Below are 13,729 nucleotides of genomic sequence, written 5' to 3'. Positions count from 1 at the left end.
CTTTCTGACGGTGGCAGGGATTAAACCTGGACCTTTTAAATGCAAAGTACAGGGGCGTCTTACCCATAGAGGCTAGTGGCGCCAGGCACCGGGGCGCCATGTACTGGAGGGCGCCAGGGAAGAGGTGGAGGCTGGACGCAGAACCCCCTGGCATCAGCTTGCCGCCCTCACCCACCTCCACCATGCTGTGCCGAAGCAGTGCCGTACCCAGAGCCTCTGTCTGCCGTGGCCTCCGCAGCATGAAGGGTCCAGCTGAGCAGGGAGGCACCGCGTCCAGCCTCTGCCTCTTCCCTGATGGAGGAGCTGCCCTCCAGCTGCTGCCCGCCTCCTCCAGCCCCCTGGCAGCACCATCCTCCTTAAAAAAACTCTGGGAAACGGCGGGGGGGGGGGCAGATGGAGCTTTGCACCACGACACTGGATATGCTTAAGACAGTCCTGGCAAAGTAGGCACTGTCCCACTGAGCTGCAGCCCTTCCCTACATTTCCGCAATTCTATAATATGCATTCATGTATCTGGAGACAGAAATACAGCTTGGCTCTGTAGATGCCTAACCAAACCAAATGTCCAGCTATGGAGCTCAGAAGGCAGGCAGCACCAGACACTTAGAAGGCGTGCTGTTGGCAGAAGAGGGTTGGTGTCTCCATTGCAAAGGAAATTCCCTGGATGGTAGGAAAGCCAACCCCATTCCACACATCCCTGCTGTACTTCCACTGTGGGGATACCCAGGGACCTAGTCTGATTCCAAAGACAACCCCACTGGAGGGGGAGACAAATCTGAATAATATTCTGACCCCTCGGTGCAGAGTCAGAGCTGTATATAAAGATTTATGTTTATAGAGTGGGCCATGGAGAAAACGAGACTCCAGATAAAGGCTCCCTGAGCTGTGGCTGATCCCTGTGAAAAGGAAGGGTCACCTAACCTATGTGGGGCATACTGAACAGGAGGGGCTCCATAACTCGCACTATAATCTCAATTAAATAAGTGCTTGCTGCTTTAAGAATATAAGTAACCACCCTTGCTCTCACAGTAGCCAACCAGATGCTTATGGGAAACCTGTAAGCAGGAAATGAGTACAACAGTGTTCTTCCCACTTGTGATTCCCAGCAACCAATTATAAAATACAAGAGCATGACTTTGTGCTCGCAAGAGTGAGAATGTGTATTTGTGAAAGAAAGAAGGTTTCTAGCTCTGGCATGGCACCTGGATAATTTATTAAGAGACAACTCATGAAAAGGGACCACAACATCTTTGCCAGTATTCTGCTTTTCAAAAAGGCCACCAAAGCAACTTGGATGCCTGACAGTCTCCAAAGCCCATTGCTCAGATCTAGGGCACACAATATCCCCTCGACTGAGCTTCAGGCTCCGGCGGGTAGCAGAAAGGCAACAGAAAGGCAAAAAAATCAGTTTCAGATCAGAGACATTAAGACAGATGACAGTAAGTCTTTTTTTTCCCTGACGAACGCCAAATATTCCTAGTTACAAGAGTAAAAATATGTTTAGATTTACTTCTCTGGGTTTCTCTATTTTTCTCTATAGAATTTTTTTTTTACACTTTACAAGTATTGGACAATAAGTTAAGGAAGGGGCAACAGCAATGTTCCTATTTCAACTCTTCACGATTTGTAAATGTGGGTTGATGAAACATTCTCCCACAGAAAATGTACCGTAATTTTCGCTCCATAACACGCAGTTTTTTCCTCCTAGAAAGTAAGGGGAAATGTCTGTGCGTGTTATGGAGCGAATGCCTACAGATGGCAGGGGAATCTGCTGAAGTTGTGAGCAGTCCGTAGCTCGCTTTGAAACAGCAAAGCGGGTGTAAGCGGCTCCTGTCAGCGAGCCCAGCCGGGGAGGAGGGAGAGAAGCAGAGCGGGGTTGGCTGCTTTAAAACAACCCCGTGCTCTCTGTCCCTGCCTGCAGTTTTTTGCTGTCCGATTTTGGATTAGCCACTGTAGGGGCTGTGTGTGTGTGTGTGTGCGCGCGCTTGAGCTATCGTTCTCCTTCTCTTGCTTCCCGTTCACTCTCCCAGCGGCCCTGCGCTCTCCTGCGACTTTAGGATTGATACTCTGTGTGTGTGTGTGTGTGTGTGTGTGTGTGTGGCAGGCATCGTTCTCCTTCTCTTGCTTCCCGTTCACTCTCCCAGCGCCCCTGCGCTCTCCTGCGACTTTAGGATTGATACTTTGTGTGTGTGGCATCGTTCTCTTGCTTCCCGTTCACTCTCCCAGCGCCCCTGCGCTCTCCTGCGACTTTAGGATTGATACTCTGTGTGTGTGGCATCGTTCTCTTGCTTCCCGTTCACTCTTCCAGCGCCCCTGCGCTCTCCTGCGACTTTAGGATTGATACTCTGTGGGGGGGGGGTCATTCTCCTCCTCCTGCTTCCCGTTCACTCTCCCAGCGCCCCTACGCTCTCCTGCGACTTTAGGATTGATACTCTGTGTGTGTTTGTGAGGGATCATTCTCCTCCTCCTGCTTCCTGTTCACTCTCCCAGCGCCCCTGCGCTCTCCTGTGACTTTAGGATTGATACTCTGTGTGTGTGTGTGTGAGAGAGAGAGAGAGAGAGGGGGGGGGGCATCGTTCTCCTTCTCTTGCTTCCCGTTCACTCCCCCAGTGCCCCTGCGACTTCCAGCGCCCCTCTGACTTTAGGGCGACTTTAGCATGGATCCACATGGATCCTCAGGATTTTTGCATTGGGCTACCCCAAACTCACCGTCAGATCACATGTCTGTGGCCACAGCATGAACCACAAAAATACATCCACTGTTTTGCTTAGAATATTTTTTTCTTGTTTTCCTCCTCTAAAAACTACGTGCGTGTTATGGTCTGGTGCGTGTTATAGAGCGAAAAATACGGTATTTGTATTGCCTTACTTTCAATATATGGCTCATTTCTAACCATTTGAGTTTAGCTTGTGTGAACTGAGCAGAAGCGACATAAAAATGCCACTAACTGGAAGTTTGGGGAAGGGAAAATCTGTAAATTTAAAAGCATTACAATAGTATTACACCAAACACTGTAAGTTCTAAAAAGACTTTTAAGGAAACCTTTTTTTAAAAAAACCCAATTTTCATATCAATCAGGGTATCAAGAATAAGGGGAAATGCTCAGCTTATAAAAGTTTGAATAAATATGTAAAAAATATTGCCTTACCGGATTTCAAGGCAACCTAGCTTCAAGGCAATTTCCTGGTCCACCTGGTCTGCTAGTTCTACCATATAGTCATTTTTCACCTAAAGTAAAACAAAGAGTAATGTGTCATATATAAGAACAGTATAAATGACATCAAATATACTTTCATTCAAATATCATGTTCACTGCAAGTTTCAATACTTTTCCAAGCAAATTTCATCAGTCTGCTTTGGAGGTAAATTATTCTCAAGCTCCAAGCAATCTTTTCCATGAGTAATGAAGAGCAGATTTGTTCATTAAAAGGTGGGGGTGGGGGTTGAGGAGTATGGTGAGGAAAAGAATTCTAGTTTCTTGTGCAACATCCGAAGAGGGATACTGTGCATTTCCCTTGTGCAGAGAGTAGCTGAGCAATATTCTTGAATCTGAAAATGTACACATGCACAACTGGCAAGACATTAGACTCTTGATTGCAAACATTAACCAAGAAAAAGCCAAAAGAGGGAGTGTGTATCACTCCTGCTTGCCTTCCAATCACATACCTCCAAAATGTGAAGTTGCCTGAAGTGATGTGGTATTTTCTACTGTGGATTCGTATTTTTTCTAGATTTATTGCATTGTTTTTATGGAAATGGTTGCAAACTGGACACTGTGTAACCTCAGATGCTTGCTACTCTACAAAGACGTGAGGCAAGTGCAGCTGGAAAACCAAACCAACTTTGAGGACACAACCCATGGTTTTGTTTCACTGTCACTATGTGGGAGAACTCATAACTACCTCAGTTTGTGAAACAAACCATGATCAGGATTTTCCAAGGAGAGTCCTGGAGCTGACTCTCCACCCATTCTGAGGGCTAAGAACAGATACAATAATAGTCATCCAATTCCCGCCCCCCTCAAAGTAAATAAATAAAGGTTGGTAATTAAAAATATAATTTATCCCCAAATGAAATTCAGACCTCCTTGACTGAGATGTATACTTTAATGGCAATAATTAACATTAGCACATGACTATCACTGGACATTTAAACAGCTCTGTTAGAAGGAAGAATGATTAATAACAGCCAACGTTGTGAATAGCTGGGTAAGCAGAGATAACCTACATGAGAACTTAATTTTTATGAATACTTAGGGCTAATAGGGCTTTTCATCTTAAAAACGCTTAAAGTTTATAGATAACAAATCAGAGCTTAACAGAATTACACTGAAAGCTTGGCATTTTTTCTGCACTTATTGGTGGATATTTACTTGATTCCCCAAAATGATTGTGAGCTTAATATCTACTAATTAGAACTGCTGTTCAATTACATTAATTTTATAATGATATACTTCCCCAGGAAGCTAGTATATTAATTTAAAATCCTTGCAAAGCTGCTTTACAAAAAGAGTCTTTTACATTAATCAGATCAACATGCTGATTTTAATTAATGTAGTATTTCCCCTTGAATTATATGGTTCTTTTCCCATTGCACCACCCTTCTTCACTATTAAATCACTCGCCTTAATGGAAAACTCAATTTTAAACTTCCCCAAATAATATGGACAATCAATGTGTGTTCACGTACAATAACATTTTCTTTCTTATTTCTTTTTAATAACATTCACTGGTTGGTATGCAAGGATAGTTTTCATAGTCAGAATCATAGTACACGAAACCTTCAGCCAAACATTTAGACACCTTGTGCTGTATCTTCCCTCATAATCAGAAAGAGGAAGCAAAGTAAAAAAAACAAATAAGAGTGCCATGGGCAAAACCACAGTCCAGTAGAATACATTTTATTTATGCCTTTCATATCCTCCTTTCCTCCAAGGAGTCTCCCCCTCCTAATTCTTCCTCACAACAACCCTATAAGGTAGGTTAGGCTGAGAGGCAATGACTGGCCCAAGGTCACCCCTGGCATAGTGGGGATTTGAACTCTGGTCTCTCAGACCCTAGTCTGAAACATTCTAACCAACCCCTGCCCCCTTTTTCTGTACAGTCATACCTTCTTACGTTTGCTTCATGATACGTTTTTTTCAGGTTGCGTCCTGTGGCGACCCGGAAGTACCGGAAAGGGTTACTTCCGGGTTTCGCCACTCGCGCATGTGCAGACACGCAAAATGGCGTCACACGCATGCCATGTTCAGAAGTGGCGGATCGCGACCCGCGCATGCACAGACGTGGGTTGCATTCCTTTCAGGTTGTGAACGGGGCTCTGGAACGGATCCCGTTTGCAACCAGAGGTACCACTGTACTGTAGCTTTTTTATACTAAATGTTTGACATTATGGGAAAATGCACTTTGTGCTTCACTTAGGATTTTTAATTATCAGGGAAGGCCTCTCCTATGTCAATAAGAAAGCACTATCTATGGACCTCTTCCTACAGTGGCGGACTTTGGGCTCTCAAATTTCAGCAGTGCCCTTGGGTAACCCAAAAATTCGGTGCCCCCCGTCTCTTCCCATCCATTCTACAGCGCTCCCTGCAGTGCCCTTTTGGCTCAGCACCTAGTGCAGGCAAACTGGTCATGTTGCCCTAAATCTGCCTCTGCTTCATACATGACTTGTACTTCCATTGCTTGTGTCTCTTAAAATATTTACCATTCACTTCCAAAACCAAGGTGCTAGCCTTTGGCACACGAGCCACAGATGGAAGGCAAAATATAAAAGAGTGCCACACTAATTCATATTAGAATGAAAACCTCAGCATCCCTTGACCACTTCAGAGTGGTGGGAACAGGCAAGAGGAGAGGCAGGCAAAAGGGAAGGTCCAACTCCCACACAGCCAGGACCATGTGCTCTCCTGCTCCTATTACAGAAGTGTCACCGTCTACATGTCCTGTGCCACTTAAGGCAACCTTGCTACAGGTTGGCCACCCAGCCACAAATATCTCTTCCTCCCCAGACAATCTATTCCTTTCCATGCCAGACTTCCTGGTGTAATAGTCCATGCAAACTTATCTGCTGCTCCCAATGACCATGAAAACACAACCGTGACTGCTATATGCCACTGCTCCCATATTTCACATGTATGCTCATGTTCTCTTTTGGGTTCATCACTCAATAGTGCTTCAGTCTCTCTCTTGACTATTCGTGCTTTCCTCCCCACCTTCATATGATGTCTAATGCTGTCTTTGATCTTGAACCACTAGGAATTTTAAGAAGCACAGAAAAGCGTTGTTTTAGGAAACGTTCTTGGGCTTGCTTTGAGTTAGCAGTGCATGAAAAGGGTCACACACAAGCCCCAGAAACACTATTTCCAGTCTTAAGAGAATGCAAAGAAGTAAAAATAAAAGTAAACACTTTACAACTGTACCCTATCGAAAAAGCGTTTTGAATACAAGATGCTCAGTCAAGGAGAAGATGAAATGTGCAATCACCTCAAAAGCTCTAAAGTGCTCTAGCCTTGGTGAAGTGCATCAAACCAGCCAAGCAAATACACCTAGATCACAACTCCGAATTCTTCTTTGGATACTACACATCCAGGAAACAATTTCCCCTTAACACAAATGGAAAGGAACAGTAAGATTGTACCTCCTATCTGAATCTAAAGCCAACTGCCCTAGCATATTGCTATGTCTTAAACATTTCTCTAACTGCAGTCTACTGCAGCATCACAGTTTCTCTCCTCACCCTCCAAATCCCCGAATCTCCAAAAAAGAAACTTTTAAAAAGATGAAAGCAACAAGTAACCATACACACAATAATTTCTTAAGCAGAAAGCAAACACTGGTGGGTGAATGAGCACATGCTGGTTTCAGCCAAGTATACTGAAACCATTTCCTATTATACTGTGCTCTGTTTTTGGTCCTAAAGATTTCCATCTCTTCGGGGAATAAACTCTTGTTTCTTCAGAATCAAGAACTGGGGCAACAATGCACAGCAGCAGTACAGTACCCAGAAATTAAGACTTTCTAGAGAAGGTATCACAAACAAGAAATTACCGGTAGCAATTTTCAGTTGCCTTTAGCAGGCAACATATATAAAGGGCCCTATGGACACCTATTGGACTTTAATGTTGTTTTGCTAGATATACTTGACAGATTAATTTAGGGCATCCATTTTTATATTTTGCATATTGGTAATGCCGTAATTTTTGAAACTGTAACCTACTTTGTGAAGTTTTTTTCTTCTTCAAAAAGTAGGGTTCAAACCTACCAAATAAACAAACAGAAATCCATAACCCATATCAATGGAATAAAATAGATTTAGCATCTTTTATTATTTTTAACAAACGAACAGAAGAATCAAATAAACCAAACAATCATAACTGATAAGATAACCAGCTCAGCTAATGTTTGTGCTTTTACAGCATTTGTGATTTTATTTGCTTCACAGGGTTTAAATAAATAAATTTATTATTAGTATATTCTTTCCAAGTGAAAAGTCCAATGTGAGTATTTCAATTTTTCCAGAAGCACTTCCTTTAGAAGGTGAGGCAGTGATTTTGTTTTTGTTTCATCTAAAGAAGTTTGATCTTCATGCTGTTTTTAACTATAGTGCAGCTTTGAAAGCAAGTCCACAAAAGTTACTAGCCTGCAACAACAAAATTATTAGCCTGCCAACAAACTGGAGAGAGTGGAGCTTCATCCTTCCTGCAACAGTCCTCTGCACATTTCTGTACTGGGTGCAGGAGAGAGAAACAGAGTGCTCAATCTTTCTTCTCCTGCTCCCTCATGAACATGGAATCCTTTCTCGCCTATGGCTACCAAGCTAGGTTTGTTATAATGGTTGCCTTGCTGCTCCTTCACTGTACTGCCGTGACCACAATTTTTGACTTTGAAGCTAATTGAACCTTATTGCCACAACATTTCCTCCTGTGGGTGCTTCATTGAATTCATTCTTCATCTCAAGATCTCCTTGAGCTTTTCAATGGTGGGGGGAAGAGCACAACCCCTGTACTCAATTACTATTAGGGCCCAGTTCTGTGGTGGAGTCCCTCCCTTTTTCGATTTCTAGCTTACTGGAGTCAATGCCTTCTTTGATTACAGAGTGACAACACCTCAAGTACATCCTTCCTTGCTGTTCCTCAAGTGTTAGCATCTGGAGATAACCACATCCCACTGGTTTTCTCTGTTCCACCCAAGCTTCCAAATGTCTTGGGCAAGTAATCAGTTCAGATCCAGGAAAGATATCAACTGCAAGATAAAAATCTGCAAACTTTTTTTATAAGAAGGTCTTTGACAGGTGCCAAGAAACTCATAGAAAAGGCACCTGTTTGATATTAAGTGGGAAGGAGTGCCAAAGTGTAGGAGATGCCACACTAAAGGTCCAATTCCGACAATGTGCAAAAGGGACCTCCTGATAGCATGGCATCCATAAGGGGCCCTCTCCTGCAGAGCACAGTGATCAGTTGGGTATTTTGGTGGTGAAACAATCTGGTCCCAAGCTGTATAGGGCTCTGAACCTAGCCTGGGAGTTAGCTGGCAGCCAATGCAATTCCTTCTTCAGGAATACTGTTAGTAATTGTGATGTTCACTAATCACCCTGCTGCCACCACAACAGCAGTTTGCTGCTCAGAAGATAAGAATACTCTGTGCCCCAAAGACTATTGCTGTGTGCTAAACTTTCTTCCATTGACTAAGGTTAAATATAGAACATTCATGAAGTCCAGGAAAAAGGGGTAAGCCGAAACTTCAATCTGCCAGAGATGCTAAAGTAGCAATTCCCGAACTCTGTGCTAGGGAACAATAGGATGTGGCGAGAGAACTGCTAGATAGGCATGAGAAGTAATTAAATTATTTAAAAGATTCAGAGAATCTAGAATGTTACACTCACAGAGGAAGCTACTTGCTGCATCTCTGCATGATTTACTGCTTTGGCCTTAACTTCTTCAAGTCAGTCTCTGTCTGATTTGAGCTAGCAATTGTGCAGCATGATTGTATCAGGTGGTGACAGCATCATTCCTAGTGCAAAAATGCAGCTAATTGCCTGCACTTGGAGGAAGCATGACCTGAACACTGATTCATGAAGAAACACAGGGTGAGGGTTCTAAGAGGGTCCCTACTTTTAAGAGGGAGGACTGCACAAATAAATACATAGAAATAGCTTGGGTGTCAGACATCTGGAAACCACTGATTTATTAGTTAAATATGTTCATATACAGCAAATGTTGCTGTGCACAGAAGACTCCAGGGAAGCCTTCCTCAACTTGGTGACCTTCAGAAGTTGCTGGACTACAATTCTCATCAGCCATAGCCAGCATGGACAGCATGATGGGAATTGTAGTCCAAAACAACTGGCGTGCACCAGGTTGGGGAAGACTATTTGAGATCATACACTTGTTTTCTTCTTCTTTTGTCATTGGGGGTGCTTGAGTAAATACATTAACTATGGCCCACTTTACAGCTTTGGAATCTGAACCTTCATATTGGAAAACAGTTCCTAAGGACTCTTTGTTGGTTCTCACGTTTCAAAAAATTGCACATCATAATCTGTGAATCTAGGAGTTCGATTCTGAGAGAGTTGGTGACTGCTCCCAAAAACCTTTATTTCACCATGCAGACATTATGGCAGAAGGCAGCTACAGGAACTGGTGAGACTGCAAGTTTGCAGACACTGCCTCAGAGCAGTAAACGACAAGAACTGCCAGTTCAAAAGCTTAAACAGAATTTCCAAATCCCTGTTTATTGTTGACATTTAAAATAGCTGAGGGCATTTGGAAGGGAGAAGAGTCAAGTGGGCCAAAGGTGCTTAATCCGTCCTGCACCTGCATGCTTTCTTCTCCAGGTCCTCTTTGAATTCTTTTCCGGAACTTGTTCAAGTATAATACTGGCTGGCAGAAAAGAATTCTTAGGGAGGGTGAATCTCAGACTGTGCAGCAGACAGCTCTTTCCCTACACTCTCACACAGCTCACCACTCACGCTCCCCCTTGCAAATCCATCCCTCCTCCACTTTTGCACAGCAGGAGGAAAAGATGAGATTAGGAAACCCGTGTTTGTTGCCAAAGATGTAGTCCCAGACTCAGTGAGAAGAATCCCACACCAGTTTGGAATTTTACTCCAACGGGAATTAATCAGAATTAAAAGCAGGTTGAGATCAACCATTTGAGAGTTTCTCTTTAAGCTCTTTAAGCACCAGGGGAAGGGGTGATGAACCAGAGAAAGTGATTCAAGGTTGAAATGCAGCACACACACAGGGAAAGCCCCATTTAACTCAGTGGGACTTATTATGAGTAAACACAGAGTTGAGCTTAAGCCAGGAGCCCCAATAGCAGCAACCCTTTCACAGGCTAAAAGCTTATTGGGAAACAAAAAGCAAAAATACAGCAAGTCTGCTCTCTCAGTAGGATCCTTATTTTTGTTGAGACAGAACACTGGTTGTGCGCACTTCTTGAATAACTTGCTGACTAGTCACTTCCCAGACTTCAAAACATTTATTAAGGAACAATTGTAAAACCCGCCAGCAGTCAAGTTCCCTGGCACATCAGACTGGCGCGATACACAGTCAAGATGAGAGGAATGAAGAGCTCATACGTTTGGACATTCCAAACAGTGTAGGCTTACCCTGGTGCATGAGTTAAGAATAAATTTATTACTGACTGTATTGCCTTATGCAGCAGCTGCTATGTTTTAGAAGGCATGTGCCTTATTTAGCCAGATCTCCCCCCCTCCCAACCCCCAGCCCTTACAGCAACAAAATCTCAGGAAGAAACATTCCCCATAGCCTGGGGATTTAATTCAGATGAGAAGATTGCTATTAGACAATACACGGAATAATCAAGGTTTTCATCTTTGTGCAGCAAAAAAGATACAACACCCCCCCCCAAAGCATAAGTCAGGGCAAGGCATGGATGAGGTTACAGTCAACCTAACATGCCTTAATTAGGAGGTGCACATAAACAGGAGAGGGTGAAACTGAGGAGCCCTGAGTGCAAGGGGAGGTAGCAGGTTTATTGGTGTGGCTTCAGGGATAGGAAAGGATCTGAAACAGGTTCCTAATGTCCAGCTTTCACAGTATGAAGCCAATCATGCATTAATTAAACAGCAAGCAATCCAAAGGCACCAAGATGAGTCTCAGGATAAGGTGGCAAGACATTAATCTGAGGTTGTTTTTCATCTCTTCCACCTGGGCATAGGGGTGCTAACAGTGCAGAGTTAAATAGTATGTTTTCTTCAGACGTCTCCTTTCTGAACACACATGTACAAAGTTGTTCATAACATCATGAGACAGATGGAGAGAGCAGGTGTGCGTGTGCAGGTTGGTAGTTCAACTCACCATGGGGATGCTAATCTCCATGGTGAGTGTAGCATTTAAAACAGTCCCCAGAATGTTACTGTAGAAACAAAGACATGTAAAGCTGGGTCCAAGTGAATGTCATTTTCTGTGCCCAATGAAAATCCAGAGGGTTACTAGGGAAGGAAAAGAGCTTCCTCTACCCTCTTCTACCAACCCACCAACAAAGCATTATTCAATCTAGTATATTTTCAAGGTTTCCTTACAAGCACTGTCAGCAATGAAGACAAATGGATTTAAAGCCACTGTTGAACCCATGCACAGAATGTGACCTCTAAATAAGCCATTATTTAAAGCAGCCTTGTGTTTCAGAACTTGCCTGGTAGCCATAAGTAGATAAGGAATTGCATGCAGGCAAGCAAAGTGGCTAAAGACTGATAGAGCACTCTGTCCCTTCTCCGCATCTGTTAAAGAAGTAAAGTAGACTGTCGAGGATGAAACCCTCTACATCCCATTTGTTGTAAGTTTCTTATCCTGTGGAATCATCATGGCTTCTACAATGTTGAATGGTAAAAATTGGTTACTACTCTGCTTCATTTATAGAAGTCCTCCCTTCCCTTTTGGCCAGTTTTACAACAGACAAATCATTAAACAAGACTTCCATGCTCCAAAGAAAATACACACTGGTGTTTTTTTCTTTCTTTACAGCTTTTAAAAGCAAAGCTTTGCATTAGGGTAACGCTCAGCTGCCATCTGCCCTCAGCTGCTGCTCTGCCTTATCAAAAAGGTCACAGTTGCTACATTAATGCAAGTTGATCTTTGACATCCTGCACTAATTACACAGGCTCCCTTATTTCTATGGTAATAATAAGGACATTAGTGACTGGGGGAAGGGAACTGCTTGCCAACAGGGCATTGTGCAAGGCAGAATGACTTTAAAATTACCCCTTCTGTCATGGTGGACAGATCCCCCAGCTGTCTTTGTATATGCTCCCACTTCCAATTTTCTTGGCAAAATCAAACTATACACTTGGGAACCTTTATAATATTGGAAGCAATGGAAGTCCTTTAGTGCAAATGATCAATTTAAGTAATCAGGCGTACTATCTTACTAATTTTAATTTTACCGGGAGGAGGAAACTGGGATGTTTTGTAAATGTATCTTGCCATATGGAAAGATCACCACCTGGTAAGATATAAGTTTACAAGACTTCATAGATTTGCATGGCTCAGAGAACAGTAAGGATTATCTACCACCAGAGACGGATGGGTCTGCATCATTTTTCCTGACTGTTCTTAAAAGAGTTTCCTTTTGAACTAGCTAACTGTCTGTCATTGTACTAGTTGGTCTCTGGAATAGAATAATGTCCCAAGAGAGAGATGACCACTCCTACGTGTAGCTTCCATTGACTAGAGCCTCAGCTGCTTCCTGTTATATTAAAAGAGCTTGGAAGCAGCAGAACATACAAAAGCAGAACACAAACTGAGGAAGACTTGAGCTATGTCAGACTATAGGCCACTTTGAGGTCTATTCTGTGGTGGCGGCAAGGAGAGTTTACATCATCTACTGCTTGGATGTTTTTGCCTTTTTATAATCAAGTGGTATATAAATTGTATGAGATAAAGAAATAAATCTACAGGAATGTCTGGCAGAGATTTAACATGCAGTAATGGACCCCAGAGCAGTACTGCAAACCCTTGGTAGCCTACTATGACCTATTCGTTAAAAATTAATTTACATACATGCATACATACATAATATAATTTGTATACTGCCTTTCTATAGTTAAAACCAAGCTCAAGGTGGCTTACAACATGGGGGAGGGAGAATTGCATAGTTCCAAACATAACAAAAGTAATCATAGACAATAAATAAAACATCAAAAAGTACACTGTCAAATTGAACAATTTCCACATAAATCGTAATAAAGATACAAATAATAATAATACCAACAAGAGCAACACCTCCAAACAAAATCCCCTAAGCAATTTAAATAGATTACCTAACCTGCACTGTCAATCTAATGACCACAGTGCTTTTCCTATGACCACTCCTGACATCATGAAAGTGTTGAGGGCCTATAAACATTGTGGCTTCAAGTCCTGGAAGATTCCACCTGGTCTGGAAGGGTGGACCTCTGATTGACTCCAGCTACAAAAGCTGAGGCTGAAGAAGAGGCCAGAGACCATCTTGACTGTGTCTTAGCTCAGACCCAGGATATTGAGCCAAAACTTCCACAGCTGCCATCCTTCATGAACCACTACTGGCAAGACTGGCAGCAACATCAGCAGATATGTTCTATGCTTATGATAACATTTTATTCAAATATTTTGTTTTCTTGCTAATAATGCTGTTTTAAATGTGCATTTTACAGTTGACTTTCTTTAGCAATGTTTTCTTTTGGAATGTTTAAGATGAAATATTTGTTAACTTTGCTGTGTTAATGTGC

The 13,729-nt window shown here is 42.7% G+C and overlaps 1 protein-coding gene across 13 annotated transcripts in view; it reads right to left on the bottom strand.

Moving 5' to 3' along the window:
• The window catches only part of PTK2 (protein tyrosine kinase 2), a 195,371-nt gene that overhangs the window by 82,123 nt on the left and 99,519 nt on the right, over positions 1-13,729 (bottom strand). For all 13 annotated transcript variants that reach the window (XM_081918697.1, XM_081918686.1, XM_081918696.1 and 10 more), the window contains one exon: positions 3,150-3,229. In XM_081918697.1, the coding sequence (XP_081774823.1) occupies positions 3,150-3,229 (80 nt within the window). The remainder of the gene's footprint in view (positions 1-3,149; positions 3,230-13,729) is intronic.

This window comes from Podarcis melisellensis (assembly GCF_964234715.1).
Source record: "Podarcis melisellensis genome assembly, chromosome: 7".
NCBI classification, from domain to species: domain Eukaryota; kingdom Metazoa; phylum Chordata; class Lepidosauria; order Squamata; family Lacertidae; genus Podarcis; species Podarcis melisellensis.
This window is presented reverse-complemented; position numbering and strand designations above follow the sequence as displayed.